The sequence below is a fragment of the Argentina anserina genome, chromosome 1, assembly GCF_933775445.1.
Source record: "Argentina anserina chromosome 1, drPotAnse1.1, whole genome shotgun sequence".
Classification (NCBI taxonomy): Eukaryota; Viridiplantae; Streptophyta; class Magnoliopsida; order Rosales; family Rosaceae; genus Argentina; species Argentina anserina.
The window spans coordinates 5,385,896-5,411,811 of record NC_065872.1 but is presented as its reverse complement, the minus strand read 5'-3'; the positions used below and the strand labels follow the sequence as shown (position 1 = coordinate 5,411,811).

The 25,916-nt window shown below is 37.6% G+C and overlaps 6 protein-coding genes and 1 non-coding gene across 7 annotated transcripts; 4 read left to right on the top strand and 3 right to left on the bottom strand.

Annotated features, from left to right (window-relative positions):
* Positions 1-723: 723 nt before the first annotated feature.
* Positions 724-5,961, top strand: LOC126792313 (histidine kinase 1). Its single transcript, XM_050518790.1, has 13 exons — positions 724-988; positions 1,114-1,356; positions 1,448-2,248; positions 2,344-2,591; positions 2,730-2,889; positions 2,989-3,115; positions 3,231-3,320; positions 3,393-3,584; positions 3,669-3,738; positions 3,864-3,906; positions 4,100-4,240; positions 4,364-5,440; positions 5,543-5,961. Exons 1-13 carry the CDS (start codon positions 776-778, stop codon positions 5,759-5,761), a joined length of 3,624 nt encoding a protein of 1,207 aa, XP_050374747.1. The 5' UTR covers positions 724-775; the 3' UTR covers positions 5,762-5,961.
* A 682-nt stretch (positions 5,962-6,643) lies between these two features.
* Positions 6,644-8,911, top strand: LOC126793944 (proteasome subunit alpha type-7). The gene is made up of 3 exons (XM_050520616.1): positions 6,644-6,910; positions 7,563-7,977; positions 8,560-8,911. The coding sequence occupies exons 1-3, from the start codon at positions 6,738-6,740 to the stop codon at positions 8,719-8,721; spliced, it is 750 nt and encodes a 249-aa protein (XP_050376573.1). The 5' UTR covers positions 6,644-6,737; the 3' UTR covers positions 8,722-8,911.
* Positions 8,912-9,260: 349 nt separating this feature from the next.
* On the bottom strand, positions 9,261-9,334 carry TRNAI-AAU (transfer RNA isoleucine (anticodon AAU)). Its single transcript has one exon. It is a non-coding gene; the product is annotated as a tRNA-Ile (tRNA).
* A 54-nt stretch (positions 9,335-9,388) lies between these two features.
* On the top strand, positions 9,389-11,156 carry LOC126794225 (uncharacterized). The gene is made up of 3 exons (XM_050520923.1): positions 9,389-9,475; positions 10,428-10,541; positions 10,863-11,156. Exons 1-3 carry the CDS (start codon positions 9,458-9,460, stop codon positions 10,998-11,000), a joined length of 270 nt encoding a protein of 89 aa, XP_050376880.1. The 5' UTR covers positions 9,389-9,457; the 3' UTR covers positions 11,001-11,156.
* Positions 11,157-13,461: 2,305 nt separating this feature from the next.
* On the top strand, positions 13,462-15,456 carry LOC126793023 (protein POLLENLESS 3-LIKE 2). Its single transcript, XM_050519515.1, has 4 exons — positions 13,462-13,722; positions 13,822-14,034; positions 14,132-14,287; positions 14,451-15,456. Exons 1-4 carry the CDS (start codon positions 13,555-13,557, stop codon positions 15,384-15,386), a joined length of 1,473 nt encoding a protein of 490 aa, XP_050375472.1. The 5' UTR covers positions 13,462-13,554; the 3' UTR covers positions 15,387-15,456.
* A 589-nt stretch (positions 15,457-16,045) lies between these two features.
* LOC126793667 (L-ascorbate peroxidase 3-like) lies at positions 16,046-17,783 on the bottom strand. Its single transcript, XM_050520296.1, has 9 exons — positions 17,659-17,783; positions 17,319-17,443; positions 17,203-17,252; positions 17,051-17,116; positions 16,914-16,962; positions 16,754-16,836; positions 16,585-16,664; positions 16,399-16,501; positions 16,046-16,310 (listed from the first exon to the last, which is right to left on the bottom strand). Exons 1-9 carry the CDS (start codon positions 17,778-17,780, stop codon positions 16,113-16,115), a joined length of 876 nt encoding a protein of 291 aa, XP_050376253.1. The 5' UTR covers positions 17,781-17,783; the 3' UTR covers positions 16,046-16,112.
* A 234-nt stretch (positions 17,784-18,017) lies between these two features.
* Positions 18,018-20,096, bottom strand: LOC126793754 (L-ascorbate peroxidase 3-like). Its single transcript, XM_050520409.1, has 9 exons — positions 19,927-20,096; positions 19,657-19,781; positions 19,486-19,535; positions 19,242-19,307; positions 19,101-19,149; positions 18,907-18,989; positions 18,730-18,809; positions 18,446-18,548; positions 18,018-18,369 (listed from the first exon to the last, which is right to left on the bottom strand). The coding sequence occupies exons 1-9, from the start codon at positions 20,037-20,039 to the stop codon at positions 18,175-18,177; spliced, it is 864 nt and encodes a 287-aa protein (XP_050376366.1). The 5' UTR covers positions 20,040-20,096; the 3' UTR covers positions 18,018-18,174.
* Positions 20,097-25,916: the final 5,820 nt, after the last annotated feature.

The window sequence follows — 25,916 nt, the reverse complement described above, 5'->3', positions numbered from 1 at the left end:
GTTTTGGGCTTCGTCTTAGAGGGCTGCTGGGCCCAATGCTTTAGAGGTTTGCCTCAGGCCAATGACAGTTTAGATTAGGTTTTTTTAGCCTATTGCTATGTTTCAATAATAAGTCGTATAATAGATTTCTTTTTTTGTTTTTATTTTCTAATGCAATTTGATGATAGTTTTTTAAATAATAGATATGTATTATATATCAAAGATATGTATTATGTACTAAGTTAGGTATCGACTCTAGATCTCTTATTTACTGCACGAATTCAGTGTAGTAGAAGTATATAATGACTATTCTAGCCTTTGTTCTTTAATAAGGTGATTTACTTCGTAAAAAAACAGTATCCACATGATGAGTTTTTCTTTGGTTCGAGTACTAGGCAAGAAGAGGAAAGTGGGCCCTGGTTAACACCCATCATGTAGTTCTCAAATAGCTGTAATGGGGTTCCAAAGGTTCACTGCCATGTCTGCAACTACTCGATCCCTTAATAACACCGGCATTATAAACCAAGGTCTCATTTTCACAGCCCCAAAAAAGTAAAGAGAGAAATATGTTGTGGCATTGATGCTGTGCATTCTTGATTGCTAGAGGAATCAAAACACCACAGCTCAATTCCCCCCACTCACAGCAATTGCATTAAGCAATTGTGTCACTAAAGTGGGTAATGACACCAGAACCAGTATATTAAACACAACCCACCACCCCATCTCTCTCTCTCTCTCTCTCTCTCTCTCTCTCTCTCTCTAGAGTTGTGAATGTTCACCAGGTTGAAGAACACTAATGGGAGCTCTAGTTCTGAGGTTGTTTGATAAAGTTTCTGGCTTTGGTAAGTTTCCATGGAGAAGAAGCAATACTAGTAGTGGTGCGACAGGCCCAGAAGGTCAGGAGAGGAGAATCTTTCAAAGAGATGTTGAAAGAGACCAGTTTCAGTATGGAAATGCTCATTGTCTTTCATCATATTACAGTGTCTTTGTGGCTCGTCTTGCAATCATGGTTAGTATGATTTCAAGAACAGAACTTTGAATTGGTTTGATTCATGTAATCATGGTTAACTTTCAAACCCTTTTCAGTGATTGAACTCTACAATCAGTAGAATGAGCAGTAGTGATTTTTTGCAGGTTATGCTAGCTATTCTAATTGGGCTGTTAACTATACTGACATGGCATTTCACAAGAATATACACCGCAAAGTCACTTAGTAACTTAGCTTATGGGCTTCGTTATGAGCTTCTGCAACGCCCCATTTTGCGGATGTGGAACATATTGAATTCGACAGCTGAGATAACAACAGCGCAGGTGAAGCTTTCTGAGTATGTGATCAGAAAGTATAGCAATCCTGCTACTCAAGCAGAACAAGTAGAGGTTAGTTTTTGTGTCTAGTGATGTTGGTCATGTGTGATTTGAGAGTGTTTTGCAAGGTTCTTTGTTTAATGCTTTTTCACTACTTTATCAGCTCTATGAATCGATGAGGGCGATAACATGGGCAATGTTTGCCAGTCGAAAAGCTCTTAGTGCCATTACTATCAACTACAGAAATGGTTTTGTCCAGGCATTCCATAGGGATCACAGGAGTAACAACTCGTTTTATATCTACTCTGATCTTGCAAACTATTCAATCACTCCCAATGGGGATTATGATGTTGATATGTTCTCGACACGCGAGGCTTGGAATGATCAGTCCATACATGGAAACACTTCTGCAAAATGGTTCCGCGAACCACTTGATCCTGTCACCGGTGAGAAGATAGGGAAAGCAATCCAAATTCAGCCAGATGATCTGATCAACATTGCAGGCCTTTCACAAGTACCAGATGGTGTGGCCACTTGGCATGTAGCGGTGAGCAAGTATTCAGATTCACCATTGCTTTCAGCAGCACTACCGGTTTCTGATTCTTCCAATAAAAGCATAGTAGCTGTGGTGGGAGTTACTACAGCTCTGTATAGTGTTGGACAGCTCATGAAAGAGCTAGTTGAGTTTCACAGTGGACATATTTATTTGACATCTCAAGAAGGCTACTTACTCTCTACTTCTACAAATGCTCCTCTTTTGATAAATACCACTAAGGGGCCAAAGCTTATGATGGCTACTGATTCAGAGGATCACACAATACGAATGGGAGCTGAGTGGTTACAAAGAGCATATGGCAACAAGTTTCCTCCTCGTGATCAGGAGGTTCATGTTAAAAATGCCAGGCTTGGACATGAGCAATATTACATCGACTCATTTTTCCTGAAGCTAAAGAGACTTCCTCTGGTAAATTTTGGCCATATTATTTGACAATACATATCTTTCAGTTGGATTGTTCTATCTTAGCCTCTACAAGAATTTAAGTTATGTACTTTGTGCAGGTAGGGGTCATCATCATTCCAAGAAAATATATAATGGGGAAGGTGGATGAGAGAGCCTTCAAAACGTTGGTGATCTTGATATCTGCATCATTTTGTATCCTAGTCACAGGATGTGTCTGCATTTTCATACTGACAAATGGAGTATCAAAGGAAATGAAACTGAGGGCAGAGCTGATAAGTCATCTTGATGCGAGGAGACGAGCGGAGGCATCTAGCAACTATAAAAGCCAATTCCTAGCAAATATGAGGTATATGATTCAGCCTTTTTGACCCACTTATTGTATATCTCGGACTACATCTCCCTATATTAGCCCATAAGACCTGAATGCAAGCATTTATTGTGTTTCACTACTGAACAAAATATCTGTCGCTTTCTTGCATTGCAGTCATGAACTAAGGACACCAATGGCTGCAGTCATTGGCTTGCTGGACATTCTTATTAGTGATGATTGCCTTACAAATGAACAGTATTCCACAGTAACTCAGATTAGGAAATGTTCAACAGCTCTACTTCGGCTTCTTAATAATATACTAGATTTGAGCAAGGTGAGATATGAAGACAGGCTGATGAAATTTCCATTTCTGTAGTCAACATGCTAAGTAAAATTTATAACACTGAAAATCGTTTTGACATTTTCTACACAGGTTGAATCAGGAAAACTGGTGTTGGAAGAAGCTGAGTTTGACTTGGGAAGAGAACTTGAAGGGCTATTTGATATGTTCTCTGTGCAGTGCATCAACCACAATGTGGAGACTGTTTTAGATCTTTCTGGTATGACTTAATTTACGGGGTGGAAAGGAACTAATTTCACAGCCGCACTTGGTATTTGTTTAATCATTCTACTTTTCTTCTTGAAAATGTTTAATTTTGCTGATAATTTATTCAGATGATATGCCGAGATTAGTACGAGGAGACTCGGCAAGAGTTGTTCAAATCTTTGCAAATCTAATCAGCAATTCTATCAAGTTCACTACATGTAAGTCAACTTTTTTACAAATGGCTCGGTAGCTTTGCTTTTTGACAACGTTTTAATGACATATGTTTCCAGCTGGTCACATAATACTTAGAGGATCGTGTGAGAACTTGAACGCTTCTGGTGATACCATGAGAATTAGTTTCGATCAGAAAAGTTTACAGTCTTCACATAAGGCAAAGTTGAAGCAAGGGAACTATGCAATGAAGACCCCCAAGAAAGACAACAAAATGGTTCTTTGGTTTGAAGTTGATGACACTGGTTGTGGTATGCAGTACGCAAACCTAAGAACAAATTAAGCTTTATGGAAAAATAGACTGTATGATTCATCACATTTCTATAATTCTGCAGGAATTGATGCTAGTAAATGGGAGTCTGTGTTTGAAAGCTTTGAGCAAGCTGATCCTTCAACAACTCGAACGTGAGTATCTAATGCTTAACAAGATAACGAGTTCTGTAATTTAATGGTTTTTATTTGATTCCATCAGCTTCTCTCGTTTAGAATAGCTTATTCTCAAGCATGCTCTATTCTGTTACCCTTTTCAGGCATGGTGGCACTGGTCTTGGGCTGTGCATTGTGCGGACACTGGTGAGTTCAGTGTCTGAAATATACTGAAGAATCAAATGTCAAAGCATATCCTGAATTCCTGATGCATAATCATATGCCTTGCACACCTACATAGCTCCATAAAGAAAATCCAAAATTCCAAATTTTACCGATTGAATGAAACGAAAATCTGCATATTTAAAAGATATGGGAATTGTTATACTGGTGATGACAGGTTAACAAGATGGGTGGAGAAATCAAGGTTGTAAAGAAGGATGGGCAAGGAACCTTAATGCAGTTGTACTTGGTCTTGAATACACCTGTAGATGGCACAGAACAATATTGTCAAGCAGATTTTGCGAAGCAAAGTATAGTTGTAAGTTGTTTATTTCAAGTTCCAGTGCTTAAGTAAAAAATTTAACGAAATCCTGAGTTAGCTGATCATTCATGGACATCTACATTTTAGATTCTTAGATTGCATTGCTGAATTTGTATGCAGGTGCTTCTGGCACTACATGGCAGTATGGGTAGATTGATTATGTCCCAGTGGTTACGTAAAAATGGAGTGTTCACATTGGCAACATCTGAGTGGAATGAGCTGACACAAATTCTTAGAGAACTTTTTAAAGGCAGAAATTCAGCTCATACTAACAGCTTTGATACACAGCATTCTCTAAATGCATCTTTGAAAGCTGAAACTCGAAGTATACATGATATAAGGAACCCTGTTTTTGTCATGGTTGTCGATATAGGAGTGCTTGACTTGAGCACAGATATATGGAAGGAACAGCTTAATTTCCTTGACAAATACACTGGGAAAGCAACGTTTGCATGGATGCTGAATCATGATACCTCCAATGCCATAAAGGTGGAGCTTCGCAGAAGAGGGAATGTATTGATGGTTAACAAGCCTCTATACAAAGCAAAAATGGCTCACATTTTGGAAGCTGTCATAAGAGAGAGAAATCTCGAAACACATGAATGCCTTGAGATTGATTCTACTCACTTTGATGTTGGCTGCAGCTCTGATGAATCTGACAAAGGTGGAAAGAACAACTCCAGTTATAAAGCTTCATTTCATATTGGAGAAAGACGAAGAGACAAGATTGCAAAAAATTGTTCCTCCTCACAGTACCAGACTATTAACAGCTGCTTAGTCGAACTGACAGAGGTGCTCCCAAAGGACAATAGTTCAAGGAAAGAAGATGCAGAATCTAGACTAATGAGCACCGGTCAAGCATCCCATGCTACAGAACCTCGATGTGAAGATATAAAACTTAAACAACAACTATCTATCACCAGGAGTCCTAAGGAGAATGGCAGTGCATACTGTAGGAAACCTGTGAATCAACCAAAGTCTCTTCAAGGCCTGCGCATACTTCTTGTAGAAGACACACCAGTACTGCAGAGAGTTGCAAGTATAATGCTAGAAAAGATGGGAGCTACAGTAATTGCCGTGGCTGATGGACTGCAGGCAGTAGATGCTTTGAGCTGTATGCTCAATGACGCGAAAGAGGGACATGAAAATGAAACTTTGGTTCATCGCCCATATGACTTGGTTCTGATGGATTGCCAGGTAAATGGTAGAAAGTTCCAAGTTTTGCTAGATAAGTTCATATGCATATACCACATTGCACCTCTGACATGAAATGTATTAAACTTGTGTTTATGTGATCAGATGCCAAAGATGGATGGTTATGAAGCAACAAAAGCTATCAGGAAATCAGAAGAGGGAACCAGTATGCACATACCAATCGTTGCTCTAACAGCTCATGCAATGTCATCAGATGAAGCGAAATGCTTGGAGGTGGGGATGGATGCATATCTAACAAAGCCAATTGATTACAAGTTGATGGTGTCTACCATACTTTCACTCACTAAAATTACAGAAGCCTGACTTTCAACATCAAGGATAACCCTAAGTATATAATCGATCTGCTCAGCAAGTCTTACACTGTAAAACTAGACAATAAGGAACTCTCTTTTTTGGGTCTGTTAGAGAATATGGAACTTGGAAAATACAAAGTAATTGTACATAAGAGATGTAAATCCACTTTTTCCTCAATAATATGCAGACTGGAATGTAACATTCCCCAATAGCTTATCTGAACTTTTTGAATAAAGAGTTGGGACATTACACAATTGTGTATGGCTAGCAAATGGAGAAACTATTTGGTTTATGGGAAAAAACTTATCCTAGGAAGAAAGCAACCCCTTCTTTTAGCTAAAGCACAACGCCTCTACCTTTAGCCATTCCTCTACATGATTTTTTTTTCAATCTTGGACCTCTGCACACAATTTAATAAAACCAAAAACACAATTACGATGAACATCGTATAAGATTTGAGTACTTATAACTTATCTCTCAATCTATTTAACAAATTACAATGTTAAAATTTAGACCAATTAGTTTTATTTTTTATTTATAGATGTCTCAGATGATTCATTTAGACCAAGTAACTAGTTAATAAAAAAGAAAAACATATTTTTTTATGTGACCTGAAAATTGGCAAGACGGCCTCTGACTCAACAGCTTCTCACTGGCAATAGTTAGTACGTGGCATTAGTTTTTTTTTTTGGTTAAGGACTTGGTATTAGTTCGGTATTCACGAAATTAAAAAACGAAAAACAATTCAAAATTCTACATTTGTCGGCTTCCCCAGTTGGGCCTAAAATCACCCAAAGTTTGGAAGTATTATTGAGCCCAAGGTTGGGGAGAAATAGCAAGTGACTTGTCTAATAAGTCGAGAACTGCAAATATAATTGGGGGCACTGAGAGAGAGAGAGAGAGAGAGAGAGAGAGAGAGGAGCTTACTAGATCGTCTTTGCTTAGTGAAGAAGAAGACGACGAGAGCAGTAAGAGTTGAAATCAGATGGCGAGGTACGATAGGGCCATTACAGTCTTTTCACCCGACGGCCATCTCTTCCAGGTCGAGTACGCCCTCGAGGCCGTTCGTAAGGGTAACGCCGCCGTCGGCGTCCGCGGCACCGACACCATCGTTCTCGGCGTCGAGAAGAAGTCCACCGCCAAGCTTCAGGACTCCAGGTCTCCTTTTTCAACTCTCTTTGTTTGTTTAATTCAGATGATTGGTCTCTGTTTTGCTTTGATCTAGTAATTTGAGCTTAGGGCTAGGGTTTATCTAGAACATCGATTTCCAATTGTGGTTTCATTTTATTGAAATTAGCTGAAAGTAATTGAATGTGGGATTTAGAGTGGGTTTGCTCTTATTGTTGGTTTGATAAGTTGAAGATGTTAATTTTATTTTGGAAATTTCAGTCTAATGAGTGAACAGAGATAGGTTGATGAGCTGAAATCTTACAAGTGTTCCGTTGATGAGTTCAAATTAGAGATAATCACTTTTGGAAGTCCTAAATTAGTCGAAGTACCGAGGACACACGGTATAAAGGCTGCATTTTTAAGTCCATCTTTTGTTATCTGCATTTTTAATGTCCCAATACGGATTAAGGTGATTGCCGAAGAAGTAAAAAAGCTTTATATTGGCAGTGCATAGCTAATCTGTTTGTTACATTGGTCTTGATTTGACTGCATGATGCATGTTTAGGCTTTCAGAATATGGGGCTGTATCTATGTATGTTGTATGTGTTTGACAGTGTTGAACCACAAAACGTATTGGTTATCGTCTAGAATGTGTTTTGCTCTAATAAGTCGTAACATGGAGTATTCTCTGATCGTACAGGTCAGTGAGGAAGATTGTGAACCTGGACAATCACATTGCTCTAGCATGTGCCGGGCTGAAAGCAGATGCCCGTGTCCTGATAAACAAGGCGAGGATTGAATGTCAAAGCCATAGGCTTACTGTTGAGGATCCAGTGACTGTTGAGTATATAACGCGTTACATTGCTGGTCTTCAGCAAAAGTACACGCAGAGTGGTGGTGTGAGGCCATTTGGTCTCTCAACTTTGATTGTTGGGTTTGACCCATACACTAGTAAACCAGCACTCTATCAGACCGATCCTTCTGGGACTTTTTCGGCATGGAAAGCTAATGCAACTGGGAGGAACTCCAATTCGATAAGGGAATTTCTGGAGAAGAACTACAAAGAAACTTCTGGGCAAGAGACCATAAAGCTTGCAATCCGTGCTTTGCTTGAGGTCAGTTTCTTGTGCTTGTTACATTTTGTTGCATAAACTGTTCTCTATGCCCAATTTTCTTGTGTCCAAATGCAAGTTCAATCCAATGTTTGCTAGTGATTTAGCATCCATCAGTTTGATGTTCAAACTTTATGTCTTGCAAGGTTTTCTAAATCATTTGGAAAGGGAATGTTCAGATCCTTGTTAAGGACCTTGAATAATATTATTCTACTAATTTGGAAAAGGAGCATATATGGTAAAGTGATCTGGTTGTGTTTTCACAGAGCTTAAAACTTTATAATGTCAGAATGTCACTGATTGTTAGCCTTGAGCATACAAGTTTCAGGTTAGGAGCATCTGAAATGTCATACTTCATTAAACTGCTTGCGTGACGAATAGAATGTATATGGTACCACAAGGGCATTAAAAATGTCTCATACTTCATTATATTATCACTTCTATAACTGTTATGACCACTGCAGGGCTCAGAGCTTAGATATCTGACTTACTTTATTCTTTACATGATTATCACTGTTTACATACTTTCTTTGATTTCGTTCCTAAGAATCATAACCCTCAAGCTTTGGATATCTGGACTTGTAGGTTGTTGAAAGTGGAGGGAAGAACATAGAAGTTGCTGTCATGACAAAGGACCATGGTCTTCGACAACTTGAAGAAGCTGAAATTGATGCTATTGTTGCTGACATAGAAGCAGAGAAAGCAGCTGCTGAGGCTGCAAAGAAGGGCCCTGCCAGGGAAACATGATCTTCTGTAATCATCTTTTGAAAGTTTCTCTCTTATTTTTAGTCAATGTACTCCAACGCTTCCCGTTATTTTCGAGTTGTACTTTGCACTCGGGTGGCCTAAACAAATTAGTACTGTTGGCATTTGGGATGCCTTTAGAACTGCTATTCGTCACAGATTATATCTTTGAATGGATTTGGATTTGCTTTTATGGAGTTTGAATTTGAGACGGCCAGAACCTTATTGTTATTTAATGTGGTAATCGAATCGAAAGTATCAATAGACACTACTCATTCCACAATCCTAGAGGCTACAATGAAGATAGTAACCTCTTCCATATATTTGAAGGCAAGCTGTTGTAATCTCTGGTGTCGTGCTAGTGTTAATAAATTGTTGCACTCCACATACCCCATATTATATCTCGTCCAACATAGTTTGAGCCTTTGAAGCATTATATCACACAAAAACACATCAATTCAGAACTTTTGATGCATCATCCAACATTCCTACACTCGTACCACTGTAGTACAAGAGAAAACAAGTATACAAAAAAAAAATATTGGCCCATGCAGGTCTCGAACCTGCGACCTTCGCGTTATTAGCACGACGCTCTAACCAGCTGAGCTAATGGGCCAATTTGAAGAACGGTCTTAGTTGTATCTATATAACGAGGACATTCTTCACAGAGCTCGTCAGTTGGTTCTGTTTGTCTTGGCCGATATAGTTGGAAAATCAGAGACCCAGAGTTTGGATCACCATGAAAGACGACTACGAGGTACACTCTTTAACAATTCAAACTTAATGAAAGTTTCCGCCTTTATATTCTCTGAATATTATCACCACCTGCATCGCCTCCTTCATCGATTTTTCCTCTTTGGAATTGCTCTGTCAAACAACTCCCAAAACCATTAAACTTTTGGGTTCTTCCCCAATGTTCATACTGCTATTCTATTTGGATTTCGTTCTAACTCGGGTTTCACAAATCTTATGGATGCCTGAGTCGCTTTGTAGCTAAAGATCAAAGCTTTGATATGCCCATATGGTTTTGGTAGATTGAATTATATGCTGTGTCGCCTGTGTGTGTTCAATGATTCAAACACCCGGTGTTCTATATGGTGGAGGTTTCATATTGGAAGATTTTGTAGATGGAAGTTTGTAGCTTGATGGTGTTATTGTTATCTTATGTAGAATGACAAACAATTTGCGTGATTCAATTTGTTCTGAAACCTATTATACTGCCTATATACGAAGGACTGTGTTTTCTGTATGGTGGATTGTTCCAATGGGGAAGTTGGTTGCACTCCATTTGCACTTTTAGTTACAAAGCAAAAAGATATATGGCTTTGTGGGGATAACGAAATTAGCTCTAGTTTTGGTTATACTGGACATGTTTGAATGCTTAGTTACCACTACGTTTTTGAGATTTTATGATAGGAAGAACCATATTCAGGAATAGGTGTATTCTATTTACACATTTCACCACTTCTTGTTGTTTTTGTCAGTACTTGTACTAACAGTCACCTGATAGAACATGTTAATGTTCATACTTTGTATGCCTTACAACCGCTTTGGATTTAGGCTGAAGTTGTTTAATGCTATACCTTAATTCTGCCTCTTACGTTTATTCATCTAAAAAGCTAGTTATTGGTGTTGGAGTCTGATGAGCCAGTACTTAATTGCCTGCTGTGGACTTAGCTTACTTCTGTTTGGCCTTTTTTTTTATACAGATTGAAGAGAAAAAGCAAGCTGCTGCTGATGTATTGGACAATTATTCAAAATTTGTAATGGCATGCATTGGAAATAATGTTCGACCTTGTGACATGAGATTGCATCTGATGAAGGTAATTTGGTGATTGTTGTCTTTTTTTCCAACAGAATTCTTTTGTTATTGCTTTTACAAATATATGATTGAAGGGATGAATGTCGCCTCATCTAATGAAGCTAATTTGGTGCTAATTGTCTTAGTTACTTGTTGGTCTTCCAGGAGAATTGTTTTCTTATTGCTTTTACAAATATATGATTGAAGGAATGAACGTGCCCCCCTATACTTATACATAGTATCTGATGAGAGCATAGGCCTAGCCTGCAGGGTTTTTGCCCATAATATATAGACATCTCTAAGTGTAGATTTCAGTGATTACATTACTTTCATAATTCTTCAGGAGATTTCAGGTCTACCAACTACTTTGAAGAAAGATTCATCCCAGAGAGCAGCTTCTCCTGATCTAATGGGTGAATCGTCAAGCTCTGGCACTGCTAGACTTGATAAGACAGACAGTTTTCGAGATAGGCCGCTTTGAGTTGATGTATCAATTATGATTTGTTTGATTTTTGCGCTGGCAATGTTTGTCCACACCCGTTCTCTGCTGTATGTAGTGTTCCCATCCTAGCTATGAAGAATATTTGTAATGTGAGTGTGACACACATTTTACACCAATCCTAGCACTTTTCCTTTCTGGGATTGTACCTATGCTTCCAGTTTAGTAGATCATCATGGGAGTTCAGATGATGTGATCGGTTACAGGATTCTTTTTGGAGCTCCGAATATTGATTATACTTAATTCGTCTGGAACTTCTATTAGTTTGGCTTGCCATTTTGCCAACTAGGTAAAATATTTTGATCCAGGACGGGTCTTGGGAAAATTCGTAAAACCCTTCCTGGAGAATAGAGATCCACACTTGCAATTTGTTGGGCTTTAAATCAGTTTCCTTTGAAAAGGTTCAGGTTGGTGGGTAGGTTCCGGAGACAGCCTTCCAAAGCCTCCCATGAGTGAATAAAACGAAAGCTGAAAAACTAAAAATTCATAAAATTGACATACTGAAAGATTTACTTGCCTTGAGACATCAAATTCTTTGGGCTGACCCCGAGTAGAAGTTGGCACAATGGCAACATTTTAGAGTAAATACTTTTTACCTATAACTACAATTATGTACCACTATTTACCAATAACAAAACCTAAAAAAATTAGCCCGTGTGGACCAAACCAACGGTAACGGCCCATTAGTCCGTCCCAAAACTGCAACTCTATTACTAGGGCCGGACTTGAGATTTCAAGACCTAAGGTGAGATCTAAAAATGGTGCCCTCATGTTTTAAGTACAAAAAAACCTATAAATAATCTAGTATTGAATTAACCATTCATCTGAATTCAAACGTCATAATAATTATTTCTATGTATCAATAATCAATTACATTGGGGGAGAGAGAGTTAAAACCATTGAGAAAATTTGGATACCATGTAGAATATGGCTCTTCTTACATTAAATGAATATCACAGTTTTATAGTGCAAGTATATAATTACAAAATCCACATGATTTGTATAACAAATATACAACATCAATATACATTTAATGACTTGATTCCAAGGCTTGATTGGAGGATGATGATGAGTGATTATCTTTAATATATTACATATATATGTATTCTTATATATCATTAAAAAAAAAATTGGGCAAGGTTTTGGGCATGAGGCGGCCACTGTTGCAGCCTCACCTCAGGTCTGGACCTATCTATTACCCCTCAAAAATCCATATATTACAACAATGCCATCGCTTATATATTATACTCTCCCTCAATCTTTGTTGTTTTGCCAAAATACCAGATCGGGAGCGGAGCAAAAACCCTAAATCCGATCAAGAGCACGACGTTAATGAGTGCCAGTGCCGTTGAAGTGACTGTGCGGCAAGTGCAGCGGAGAAGCGAGGACGCAACTTGAAGCAAGAGCTCGACGGCGGAGCGAGGCGCAATGAAAACATAGATTTGTCTTTGAATGTCAATAGAAAGTAAAAAGCTTTTTGGGTGTTCATGACTGGAACTCAGTTGATCAATTGCTTTAATTTTTCTTGATTAGAATGTCACGTATACCAGTATAGGTTTTTTTTTTTTCCTAAATTAGATGGTGATATGATGTTGGGTCTTGTGAGCATGGTTCTAGTCTTGTCGTCTGTTTAAGGTAATAGATTTGTGTTTGTTAGGTCTTTATTCAATTAATGCGAATTCTAGACTACTGCTTAATAATGAACATAATTGCGCACATGCCTTGAGTCATGATTTGGTTGTCAAGGAATGACTAGTTTCTTCAGTTCCTTTTAGATTATTGCATTAATTATGGTGTTCTAATGTTAACTTTTTGTTGGTTTCTTACTGCGGTTCAGTTTTGTAACTAAGGTTCAGTAGTTTTAGTTTTGATACTGAGGTTCAATAGCTTTAGTTTTGTTACTGAGACTCAGTAGGTTTAGCTTTAGGTCACTTGATTCAAAGTTCTATTAGTTAGATCAATAGTAGTAGATATTTGTGGTATTGAGTTCTAACTTTCTTTGAAACTAACTTTATACCAATAGTGTCATTGTGAGTGTGATACACTGATACTTATCTAATACTGAACCTCAATAGAAATGTTCATATCATTGAATCCAAATTTCTATATACATGCATTGTCGTTGTATATCCTAAATATTTCCTTTTTCACCCTAATGAACGAAAGTCGTGTACTGTAATCATATTCCGCCAAAAATCGCTTACATGGTAATTAACTGTAAATTATGGAAATAAAACTAAAAACCAAGAGGGGGCCGAATACAAATAATTAGACAAATAGCCACCTGTATTATAGATACGCTAATTTTCTCTCTCTTTCCCCTACATTGCCAACGGCTACTTTGTAGAACGGTAACCTACAACGGTCAAAATTTCAAATCTCTCCCTCTATACATTCTTCTTCTCTCTTAATACCCCTTCACAAATCGCACCGTCTCCTCCACTCTCCTCCCCTCCTTCAACTTCTTCTGAGCCCTCCCAATTGCGTACTGTCTGTCCTTGTTCATCTTTTGATCAAATCGATTTTGGATTCGAAGATGATGCAAGATATGTGGAATGCTCCACCGGGTTTCAGACCCACCAAATCTGCTCCTTCCTCTCCGGCCAAGCCTCTCGGAATTTCGAGGACTCGGTCCGAGTCGTTCCACATCACTCACAAGGTGCCAGTGGGTGATTCCCCTTATGTCAGAGCCAAGAATGTTCAAGTAAGATTCTGGGCACTCTGAAAAAAACTGATTACTAACCCCTGATTAGTTTTTGATTCTTTTTGTAATTGATGGGTGTTTGGTTTTTGATATGAACAGCTAGTGGATAAGGATCCAGAGAGGGCTATTCCTCTGTTCTGGGCTGCCATTAATTCCGGGGACAGAGTTGACAGTGCTCTCAAGGACATGGCTATTGTGATGAAGCAACAGAATAGGGCTGAGGAAGCCATTGAGGCTATCAAGTCTTTGAGACATCGGTGTTCGGATCAAGCACAGGAGTCACTTGATAACATTCTATTGGATCTTTACAAGGTACTAATTGTTCATAAACCCCATCATGTAGTCATTTTGTGTGTTTCAATTAGGAGTGAAATAGTTAATGATGATTCTGTGGTTGACTATTGTTCAGAGATGTGGTAGATTGGATGATCAAATAGGACTATTGAGGCACAAGTTGTTCTTGATTCAACAAGGAATGGCTTTCAATGGAAAACGAACCAAAACTGCTAGATCTCAAGGGAAGAAATTTCAAGTCTCTGTGGAACAAGAAGCCACTAGATTACTGGTAAGACCGGAACCGAAACCCTAAATTAAAAGTTTGTTGTTGAATCAATCTCTTCTTATGCCAAGTGTGTAGATTATTGTAGAATGAGGCTATTAGAATACAATGCTAATTTGTTTTGTGTCACAACAATGAGACTAATACTAATTGGTTCTGTGTTTTTCAGGGTAATTTGGGATGGGCTTTGATGCAGCAGAACAACTACATTGAAGCCGAAGACGCATACAGGCGGGCACTAACAATAGCACCAGACAATAACAAAATGTGCAATCTCGGAATCTGCTTAATGAAGCAAGGAAGAATCACGGAGGCTAAGGAGAATCTCCGGCGAGTCAAGCCAGCTGTGGCTGATGGGCCAAGAGGAACAGATTCTCATCTCAAAGCCTATGAAAGAGCACAGCAAATGCTCAAGGACTTGGAGTCTGAGATGATGAACAAGGGTCTGGACCGGGTTGAGCAGAGCCGGCTTTTCGATGCCTTCCTTGGGTCCTCATCGATTTGGCAGCCTCAGCCTTGCAGAGACAATCATCACACCACATTGCCTCCAATGGAATCTGCCAAAATCGACGAGTTTGCTGATGAAAACATCAATTCCTTGCTGCTAACTCAGCCCAGACCAACCAAAGTACTGCCTCCTCTTGGAAACAACAACAACAACAACAGCAGCGCACTGAACTCATTGAATTGTGCTGCACAGCCTTTTTACTCAAAGCTCATTCCTGGCTCAATCGGGAATAGTACTGAATCTCAATGTGCTGAGACCCTTAAGAGGACTAGGTCTGGGAACGCTGCCAATATGAGAGTGACTGATGCAATTGAGATCCCAACAAAGCGTACTGCGGATCTGGGTGTACCAGAAAACAAGACCCGAAGAAGGCTGTCACTTGAAGATAATAATGAAGAGAACAAGTTGGCTCAGCTGTTGCCTGATAACAAGGACTTTGAAGACGCCATCATTGCTGCCGTGATTGACCCAACAAATGAAGCAGGGAAGGCAATTGGCAATGTCAGCAATACTGGGATGTTTCCAAAGAAGATTGAGAAGAGGCTCAGGGTATTCCAAGACATTACTCTCTCTTTAAGTCCACGGGCAAGGGCCTAAGTAATTTAAGCTGCATTAGTCTCTTATAATCTAAATTAAGTATGTGCTACATAACTAATCTAAGTTCAGGGGGGTTTAGGGGCATTAGTTGTTTTAGGCTGGAGATGGAGTTGTGGAGATGAACTTGTTCTCCTTCGACTATCGTTTTCGGGTAGAGAATGGGAGTGTGTAGTTGAAGCTTTGGGTTATCCGGCTAGTTGCTCCACTCACCAGGAAAACACTCATCTAAATTTTATATTTATATGTATGCCTTTTTAGGCCATCTTCAAAGATAATGAATAACAATGAATCTTTTCCATATTTCCTTGATTCCTATTTGTTATCTGGAAATTTCCAACAAGTGTTTTTTCTTATTTTTGTTGACTTGCATGATGAACATCAGTCCCGGCTTTTCAACACCTCCATCAATTTGGCATGCTCCCTTCCAGAGTCTCTATCACCTCCATCAATTGCAATAGGGACCCAGATATATATAGTAGCAGATCAGTATACAAATAGTTAGAGAGGTGAACTTGTTCTCCTCTAAATTGTAGAAGTAGAAGCTATGGAATCAAGTACAACACAGCACATCTTTATTTGAGTGAATAAGAATAGCTCAGTTTAAATAAACACCAGTCATTTCTTTATTTCTTGGTTCTGGAATGCGCATGGAATATGTAGTTATGTACCCATTCACTGTTTCACACAGTAAAATTAAGTATACATGGAAGGGACTAGCCATGGACCTTAATTATTGTATTGTTTCCATACTAGATAAGGGTCTGGGCTGAAACCTGTCAACTGATCCCAGACAAATGCCAAAACTATGACAGCAGCAATGCTAAGAGCAAGTCCTATCTTCTGACCTGAAGAAGGTGGACTAAAGCCAAGTTCTGATAATTTCTTGTGTGATTCTGCATAGTCTCTGAAGAATGCATCTTTATCCTGCCAATATACATATGACTCATCTTAATTCTGGAAGATTTGATATTGTAAAATTATCAACTGCACATAGACAATTTAGCAAATTTACGCGTGCATATAGTTCGACATAGTGATGGAATTCTGGATCCTGCACTAAAGCCTTGTCTGTGGGAAGTTTCAGCAGTCCCTGTGACTCTCCTTTCAATAGTTCCCTGATCACAGAATTCACATTTCCAACTATTACATTCATTATTACATGTATAAGTAGGTGACTAATATGAATCGAATGTCTTACACGAAGTATGAGTTGTCAAACTTCCCAGGTTCCTTTGTCCAGGGTCCATCAAAGCCTGATCTCTCCTGATGTGCCCTTCCCTGCAAATCAGTAAGAACAGATAATTTGCTATACATGCTGATCAATATAGTGAATAATAAGATTGCCTGCTTCAGATTGCAGACATTACCAAAGTATGGCCCCCGGAAAGCGCCACAATGTCCCGGTCAGAAAGTCCCATGCGAAGGAAAGTTGCCCTTAAATGTGATGCACCTTTGAACAGAGTGAAACTTATGCAGTTAGCAGCCTTTTTAACATATGAAATAGTAACAGCATAGTTGATGGCATACCGAGTTTAGCATCTGGAAGACGTCCTTCTGGTGGTGATTTCTTTGAGTCCTAAATGAGAGATATACGAATTGAAGAAAAATAAGTAAATAACATCAGGTATAGGCTGTAGCGAGGAAAATCTTTCTGGCAGGCGTACCTTTCTACCCGGAACAAAGTCTATAGGTGGACCTCCAGTGACCTCTACTGCAACAACCCCAGCAAGCTATAAATCCAACAGTTAGAATAAGTTGAATTGGGGGTTTGATCAGCAATAGCTATCATACAAATCCATCACTTGAAAGTAGAAACCTGGTAGAGGTCGGCATATGTAATTTTTGGATGCTTGGCCTTCACTTCTTCTGAAAATCAAACCACAATCAAAGAACAAAGGAAATCCCGACTGAAATTTAACAAAAAAGGCTTACCACATAAGTCGACCGCGATTTTCAATCCATTATTTGCACTATGTTTTAACTCTTCCTCATTTCTGATTGAGCCGTTAGGCCCTCCAGTTTTTGTTTTAACATCATATGTTCCAGCATCATGCCACCTACAATGCAATGATTATAAATGTGACTACAGATTGATGAGGAGCCTCAGTCATGAAAAGTAATGATCATAGGCTTCTAGCCATTACATAGAAATTTTGATTCAAAGAGCACCATGTTTTACACATGGGACACAATCAGGTTGGCTAAATAACTCAGCTAGCTGAATGCAAGTATATACAAGCAAGAGAAGGCAAAAGGAAGAGGGTATAATTACGCTAGACGAAGCATAATAGGAGCACAGTTCTTGCTGTAGATAAGAGCACGAAGGTCTTGGCGAGCCTTCTCGATTTCCTGGAGGTAGAGTTGCTTTGCTTTTACAGACTTTAATGCTGCCATTTGAACTGTATGCAGCCTTACCTGAATTGGAGTGCTTGTTAAGAGAAGAGGTTTTGCTGCAGTTCATTTTATACCGAGTGAAGAATCGGAATAAAGGAAGATTGGCAGGAGGGCTTTGCAGCGAACAAGAAAAGCATTGGTTCCCTTTTTTAATAAGCAAGAAGGTTTCTTTCCCCATCTTTAATTATTGTCTTCTTCAATTCCTTTTTATCAAGTCATTAAAAGGCTAGCCAAAGCTACCAGCAACATGTTCATTATAAGCTGAATCGAGAATTTTAGAACTTATTACAGCAAAAGGTGCAAGGTTCCACTGAGAATAAGTACTACTGTTCTCTGAATGGAATAAGAAATATAATCACTGGTTTCTTATGATATACTAGATAGAAAACATTATTCACTTGACTCTTTTATGAACTTCATATAAGTAACTCAGAATCACCACAGCAGCAGCAACCGCAACTCCCACAGCAGTTTGTGCCACTACGGCACTGGTCTTCACAGCTTCCTTGAGACTAGATGGTGGAGTGAAGCCTAGCTCTGATAGTTTCTTCTGTGATGCAGCATAGTCTTTGAAAAATGCATCCTCATCCTACAACAGTATTGCAGGAGTAAGTATGTTGATCCACAACAACATTTCACCCAAAAGTTACCAGGATTTAAATTACCTTTGCATAAAGTTCAACATACGGACGGAATGCAGGATCATCCAGTAAAGCCTTGTCTGTGGGTAGTTTTAACAGCCCCTCTGATTCTCCTTCCAGTAGTTCCCTGATAGCAATTTCGTATAGTTAAACTCTTTAGTTAGAACTTAGCACTTACTTGTAAATCCAGATTAAAGAAAAGGGTGTCCAGAGGTCACAAAACTTTGTTAATACTGCATTAGTTTGATGAATAATACTGCATTAGTTGCTAGGAAATAAAATGCTCAACAAATTAGCGATTCCCTTACACAAAGTATGAATTGTCAAACTTGAGAGGCTCTTTTGTCCAAGGGCCATCGAAGCCTGACCTTTCTGGATGTGCTCTACCCTACACAACCCAAGAACAATAAGTTCCATGTATTAAATATAAATAGCAAAAGTGTGACACAAAAGTGATGGATCCTTGTATAAAGCTATAGATATACCAATGTATGGGCTCCAGAGAGTGCCACAATGTCCTTATCAGACAGACCCATGCGGTAAAAGATGTCCTTCAAATGTGGTGCACCTGCCCCAAAATTAAACAGCCAAACCATTGCAATACATTCATAAGAATTAAGGACATAAACAAAAGCATAATAATGATAGTGTTCATCTTGGTACATAGGCATGCATATACCTTTTTTAGCATCTGGAAGCCTTCCTTCTTCAGGAGATTCCAATGAATCCTGATCAAGATTATAAAAAACAAAGTTCATAAAAAACTCAACAACACAGACTGATTTGATAAAAGCCATTAAGGGGATGATTAGTAACATACCTTCCTACCGGGAACAAACTCGATAGTAGGCCCTCCGGTGACCTCAACTGCTACAACTCCAGCAAGCTAAGATCATAAAATAAAAGCTTAACTTTTCCAAATCACACACATCATAATTCATCAAAAGAAAGACCCTAACTCTGGACAAGACTAAACCGAGATTCATCGCGTAATTTCCTCACATCTATGCTAAAAATGAAGTACAAACTAATCCAACAAGGCTATACACAACAACCATAGTCACCTGGTAAAGATCAGCATACGTGATTTTGGGATGTTTTGCTTTCACCTCCTCTACACATCAAAACAGAACAACATCAAAATCAGCGAAAAAACACGAATAAGTTCAAAATCAAACAATTTCATCTTAGTAACTAAGAATCCGAAAAATTTACTGAAAGTAAAAAACCCTCACCACAAAAATTAACAGCGATCTTCAAACCGCTATTAGCTCCATGGCTCAACTCATGCTCGTTCCTAATAGAGCCAGTAGCCCCTCCGGTCTTCGTTTCCGCGTTGTAAGTTCCGGCGTCGTGCCACCTGTACCAATCAAAATTCATCACCTCCTGATATTACTGAGCTTAAATTGCAGAAATTTTAACCATTTTGGTCAACTCTGAGCATTCATTTCAGTCAACGAATGAAAGTAGAAGACGAAATTGAAGGAGGGAGATGAGAAGTTTACGCGAGACGAAGCATGATGGGAGCGCAGTTGCGGTTGGAGATGAGAGCGCGGAGTTCCCGACGAGCCTTCTCGATTTCTTTCAGGTACTGCGCGTCTACTACTGGTTCCGCCATGGCAGCGCGTAACTTTTCCACGCGCCTGGTTTTTGCTTAGCGCTTCTGTGGATAGCGGGAGAGAGCTTTGAGCGGTATTTATTGAGAGGTGCTTTGATCATTCCTCTACCTAATGGTGCGCGTGAGGAAGACGCGCGGAGATGAAGACGGATAGAGTGAGGAATTGGGAGGTGCTAGAGGAGCGTGAGGTTGGGTAGTCTGAAGGTACGCGTGGGTTGTGATCTTCCTTATCTTTCTTGGGGCTCGCACTTTCTGGAACGAATTAACGAACCAATGCGTCATCCGGAGTCGGATGAAGTTAAATTGGGCCTTGGGTTTCGACTGTCTTGCCATGTGTTAGGCCCAACATCTGTTGGAACTGTAGAATTTTGGACCGTAAGGGCACGTTTGTTGTCTCAGATTATCGATGCCCGACCTAATTTGGTGGGTTATGCTCTACTAATCCTTCATTGTGTTTGGTTAACGGTAGCACTAAAACCATGTTTTTGTCTTTATATACAGAGTATCTTCGGTGCAATTTGACCGGCATAGATTAGATGAATTCATATAAATACACGGTGATTCATAATTTTAAATTATTTTTAATTATTAAAATTGTGTCGTGTAACATATACGTCATACATACATGAATTTATATTTTACATATCCAACACACTCAACTTGTCTCCGTCCCAAAACTCCCTTTATCGACGATGACACGACATCACACTTAGCGCATTAGAGATGTATTCTCAAGGTGGTTTTCAATCGGTGGTCATTGACCGTCCATGCATGAAGTGAGGAGAGAACAAATCTAGCGAGCTTGAAGAAAACAGTACATCGATCACGACATTGCACTTAGCGCTTTCGAGATGTCTTCTTGTGGTGGTTTCCTCTAGCGGTCAACTGGTCATAAAATCGTCCATGCATGAATCAAGGAGAGAACAAACGCAGTAAGCTTGAGGAAAACAAAAATTTAATCAAAGAAAATGGTTATTCAATCAATACATTGACATCATGCCACTTCTAGAGCACACACCAATCATTAAGATATCAAATTATATCATATCAATATATGGGCAAAACAAATTTATCAATACATGGACTATTCAAGCGGTAATGTTTATTCGATAATGTCATAAGAAGTAGAGATGATCTACTCATATTAGACATCTGAGATGTGAATAAGCATTCGAAAATCGGGTGAAGCAAATTCCACTGATTCTCATAAAAATGCTCACTTTAATTTATAAAATTTGTTGGAGATGAGAGATCTCACATCTAAGAAGTGACAAAGAAAATAAAACTTATAAGTGGGTGGATTACCAATTGTACCGAGCCCTTTTGTGATTAAAACCAAACACATGTGAGGTGGCTAAGTTGGGACAATATCGGTACAATTGGTCCATGAGACACACTTGTCGCTGTTTAACATAGTATCAGAGCGGGTCCCTCTCCAATCGCACCTCCAATCTATCGTGGGTTAGGTGCCACTTTGTCATGGGCTCAAAATGAGTGTCATTATCATGTCATCAGAGAGTTTCTGATTGGATGGTCACCAAGTGTCGTTGGTTACTGGACCTTTGTCTATTTCGTCCCAGTATGTGGGATGTTAATCTATCACGCGCAGACCTAAAAATTGGGTTGCACGTAAGGGGGCGTGTTGGAGAGGAGAGATCCTACATCTAAGAAGTGATAAAGAAAATAAAACTTATAAGTGGGTAGATAATAACCAATTGTACCGAGGTCTTTTGTGATTAAAACCCAACACATGTGAGGTGGCTAAGTTGAGACAATATCAGTACAGTTGGTCTATGACCCACACTTGTCGCTGTTTAACAGAATTCATATCAGAAATGTCAATTGCTACTTAACGAGCAACAATTTTGATTTTTGGATCAGATATTACTCATATATAACAAGTTACGACATTGTATTTCGCCTCATACAATTACTCACTTAGAGATTTTTTCTTAGTTACAAGCTCATGTAATCTTCATATATTCAGCTTGGACTCGATGCTTATCGCCATTGAAGAAGCAGCATCTATCTAGATCTGCTATCCTTGAAGAAGAAGAAAAATTGTACTCCAATTATTTGTGCGGTAAGATTTTTGCAAAGCTACAAATACATTGATTTAGGTGTGGCAGCTAGCTGGTACTTGTAGGACTCTTAGCAGAGTAGGTCTCACGGTTTTTTAAAAAACAAAATCCCTGCAATCTTCGATGTACTTCTGAAGCTGATGAAGAAGAACATAAAATAATGCAAGCTGAAAGCATCTATGTACTGTAATTCCCTGGTAAAGAAGTCATATTCCCTTGGTAACTTTTACTTTTCTGGGTAAATTAGTTGAAGGAATTATACAAAATGCATGAAGAGGGCCATGAAGCATGTGGTGATATAACAACAAAGTAGGGGGTGCAATATAAAAGTAGAGAAAATTAGAAATAAACCCGATTTTAGAATCTTTTTTTAAAACTAAACCTGTACCATTTTTTTTTCGATTTAGACCTAATTCATATGTATAATAAGCATTTATTATTGTTATTTTTATTCATATTTTTCTGTCTTCACTTTTTTGCCCTTCAGATTGACTAAAGTAAAATTTGGTATTTTCTCAATTTCAACATAAGTTTGAATTTTGAATATTAAACTAAAATTTAGCTCAATTTAAATGCATCATAATTAATTACATTATGATTTTCTTGATTTTGTATTAAGTATGTGCATGTGTGTGTGTATATATACATATACTTGTGATATATTTTTATTTTCTAATGTGTAGGAAATTTGTTTACAGATAAAATATCAGATTTTACCTAGAGTTCAAAGTCTCATTTCATATGAATCATGAGAATAACTTTTACTTGCTCCAAAGAAATTAGGGGAAGAAGACAAGCATTGGTAGTTTTTCTTACATGTGACTCAACAAGCTGGTTGATAATCGGAGAACTTCTCTAAAAAAAATAAAGGGTTGGAGAAGCAGAAGAAATGACTCACATAAGAGTAAGAGTTTTGCACATTCACTTTTAAACTCATATTTGGTATCTTTTTACATGCACGAATGATATCTAATTATAAGGTACATAGTGATCTTGTTCTTTGTTAACTTTTCTCTTCTTTTTAGGTATATTATTATGATTGAGAGAGTTTTTTTACTCATAGTTATTTGCATTTTTAATTTACCTATTATGTAGGGCTTGAGTAATATAACATTCAAACTAAAACATAGATATAAAGTAGTGACAAATCTAATGAAGAAGTATAATAAAAAATTAGAGTCTAATACATAGGTATCAAACGAAAAGAAATATAAAAATAAATTTCCTACACACGAGATGATTTTCAAAACCTCAAGTTAACTACAAAAAGTACCTAATTAGATATCTTATGCATATAGCCAAAAACTACCTATATATACATATTTTCTATAAATCGAAATTCATTTTCATCTAACTTTTTCATAAGTTTTATTAAAAAGTTCCATGATTTTCTCAATAATTATGAAATTGATTCAAATAAAATGGTTAGTATTATAGAATAATTTATAATTAAAGTAATTAAGACATAAAATCAATTAAGAAAAACGTAAGTTAAGACTAAGAATTACATTTGTAATTAAAATATTAATATAGTGAGCTTAATTTATGGAATTTGGTACATAATTTGTAACATGAATTGGACCGAATGTATAATTAAATGATTTAGAAACAACTGATTGTATTTGTATTAGTGGCAAAAAAAGTAATTTTGATCAAAAGCAAGTGTGGTTTCTTATATCAAATAATTTATTTTTCTTTTTTTATTCAACCTAATTGAAAGAATTGTAGAGGTGAGTTTATTTTAAAATAGGTGTTGATTTTTGGGTGTATAATAAATTACCTCATAAAAGTAAGGAAGATCAGAAAGGAAACGTTGCTGCCATTTTTATAGTGTAAAGCCAGAAATGCTCTGTTCACTGTTCTCCAGAAGAACCAAGGAGATAGAAAAACAAGATTTAACGCCCCAAACGATACCCTTCTCTGCCATCTGATCCAGAATCAAACAAACTTTTGTTTAGACCATATGGGATATTAGTATATACTGGGAAGAATGATGCTCTCCTTCTTAAATCTTAATTAATGAGTGCTAATACAGCTCTTATTTTAATGGTGTTGTTTTTGAGCTGTTCTATGTTTTTATTGATCCTCGAGAATAGATTAACATGGGAGACCAGTACAATCTGACTAGACCATTTTTGACTGTGGTCTCAATAGGTTTAGGCTCCCCAAGGTAATTTGCTATACTTAACTAATTTTACCGTTTCATTCCAAAGAACCTGCTAGGAAGAGAATAATAGGTTTTGACCTCATGCTCAGAAATTAATTTCCAACGGACATCAAGTATTTTTTTTATTCACGGCGATGACATGTTCATTTTAGGACCTCTATGTTCATGGGCACTCACGTGCACTAGCGGAGGACAGTCCACAACCGGAGCTACATGGTATCTCCACAGCCGAAGGTAATACCTCCGGCATGAGACTAATCCTTACAACGAGTTATGTGAAATGGTTCCAGCCCGGTATTACACCCGGGTGCCCTGACTACAATAATGTCCTCAGCGGCCCAACGAAATATGCCTATTGTTGGGCCATAAAATCTCATTAATTCTTGATTGTAAATGTGGTCAATTTAAAATCAAAATCAAAATGACGTTAAAATAATTGGAAATATGAAGAACAGCTTGGCAATTAATTATAAGCTCCACGTCGTTCACGAGCAAAGTAAAGAATTTATTGTTGCAGCTTCAATCGACTATTGTTTCCTTAGTGTTTATGCAGGGCCACCCAGAATATATAGTTGAGTTGTTTTGTTGGCTTACATACTTTAATTATTTGCGAGGAATTTTCAACTCAAACCTTCTATTAGTTACTATAGTTAGAATTTTAACAATCAATCGATTTGAAGACATTTTCGATTAATTTGATTTTAATGAAACTTGAAACGGATATACATATATATATATCTTAAGAATAGCTTGTATTAACAGTAATTAAGCATGTCACTCAAGAACATGTGGACTCACTAAGAATTATCGAGAAAATATTATCAGTTTTGCTGAGTTTCACCGCATTTTGAAGCTTAGCACATATGAGGATCTTGAAACTGATAAGATAAAAAAGAACCAAGCTCTTAGAGCATTTCCAACATGTTCTTTATATTTTCTCCAATATGGAGAAGCAAACTTTAAAATTTCTATAAAAAAATTATGCTCCAACTCTAACAGCTTCTTTATTTTACAGATTTTTACGTTTATTACTTCAATTAAATATTTTATTTTCTTATTTATCATAACAGAGAATATATTTCATAATTTCACATTATTGACTTGAAATATTTATTGCATATTTTTTTATTAGTTGTAATCTAAGTTTGAGTTATTGAAAAAAGTGCAAACATTTAATATTTGGTTATGCAAATTTTTGACAAATGCTGCAAATTTGAAAAATAAACTCTTCTTTTTCATCTATTTCTCTATTATGGAGAATGAGATGGAGAAACTGTTGAAGTTGAAAATGAGCATTTTTTCTCCAAATCTTCATTTTTCTCCAAAAATGTATAATTTGTTAGAGATGCTCTTAGACCATCTCCAACAACATTGACATTTTAGAGAAATATATAAATTTAGGAGAATGTTAAGTTTTTTCTACTCCAATAGATTATACATACAATTTTCCAAAATAGAGAAAAATGAGAAATTCTCTAAATTTGCAGCAACCTGCAAAATTTTGTAGAAGCAATAACATTTAATGCTACACTTTCTCAAATAATTCAAGCTTTAATATCAACCAATTAAAATAATTAAAAAAATTGAATATTTATTTCAAATTAGCCAATTAAATATATAAAATAATTT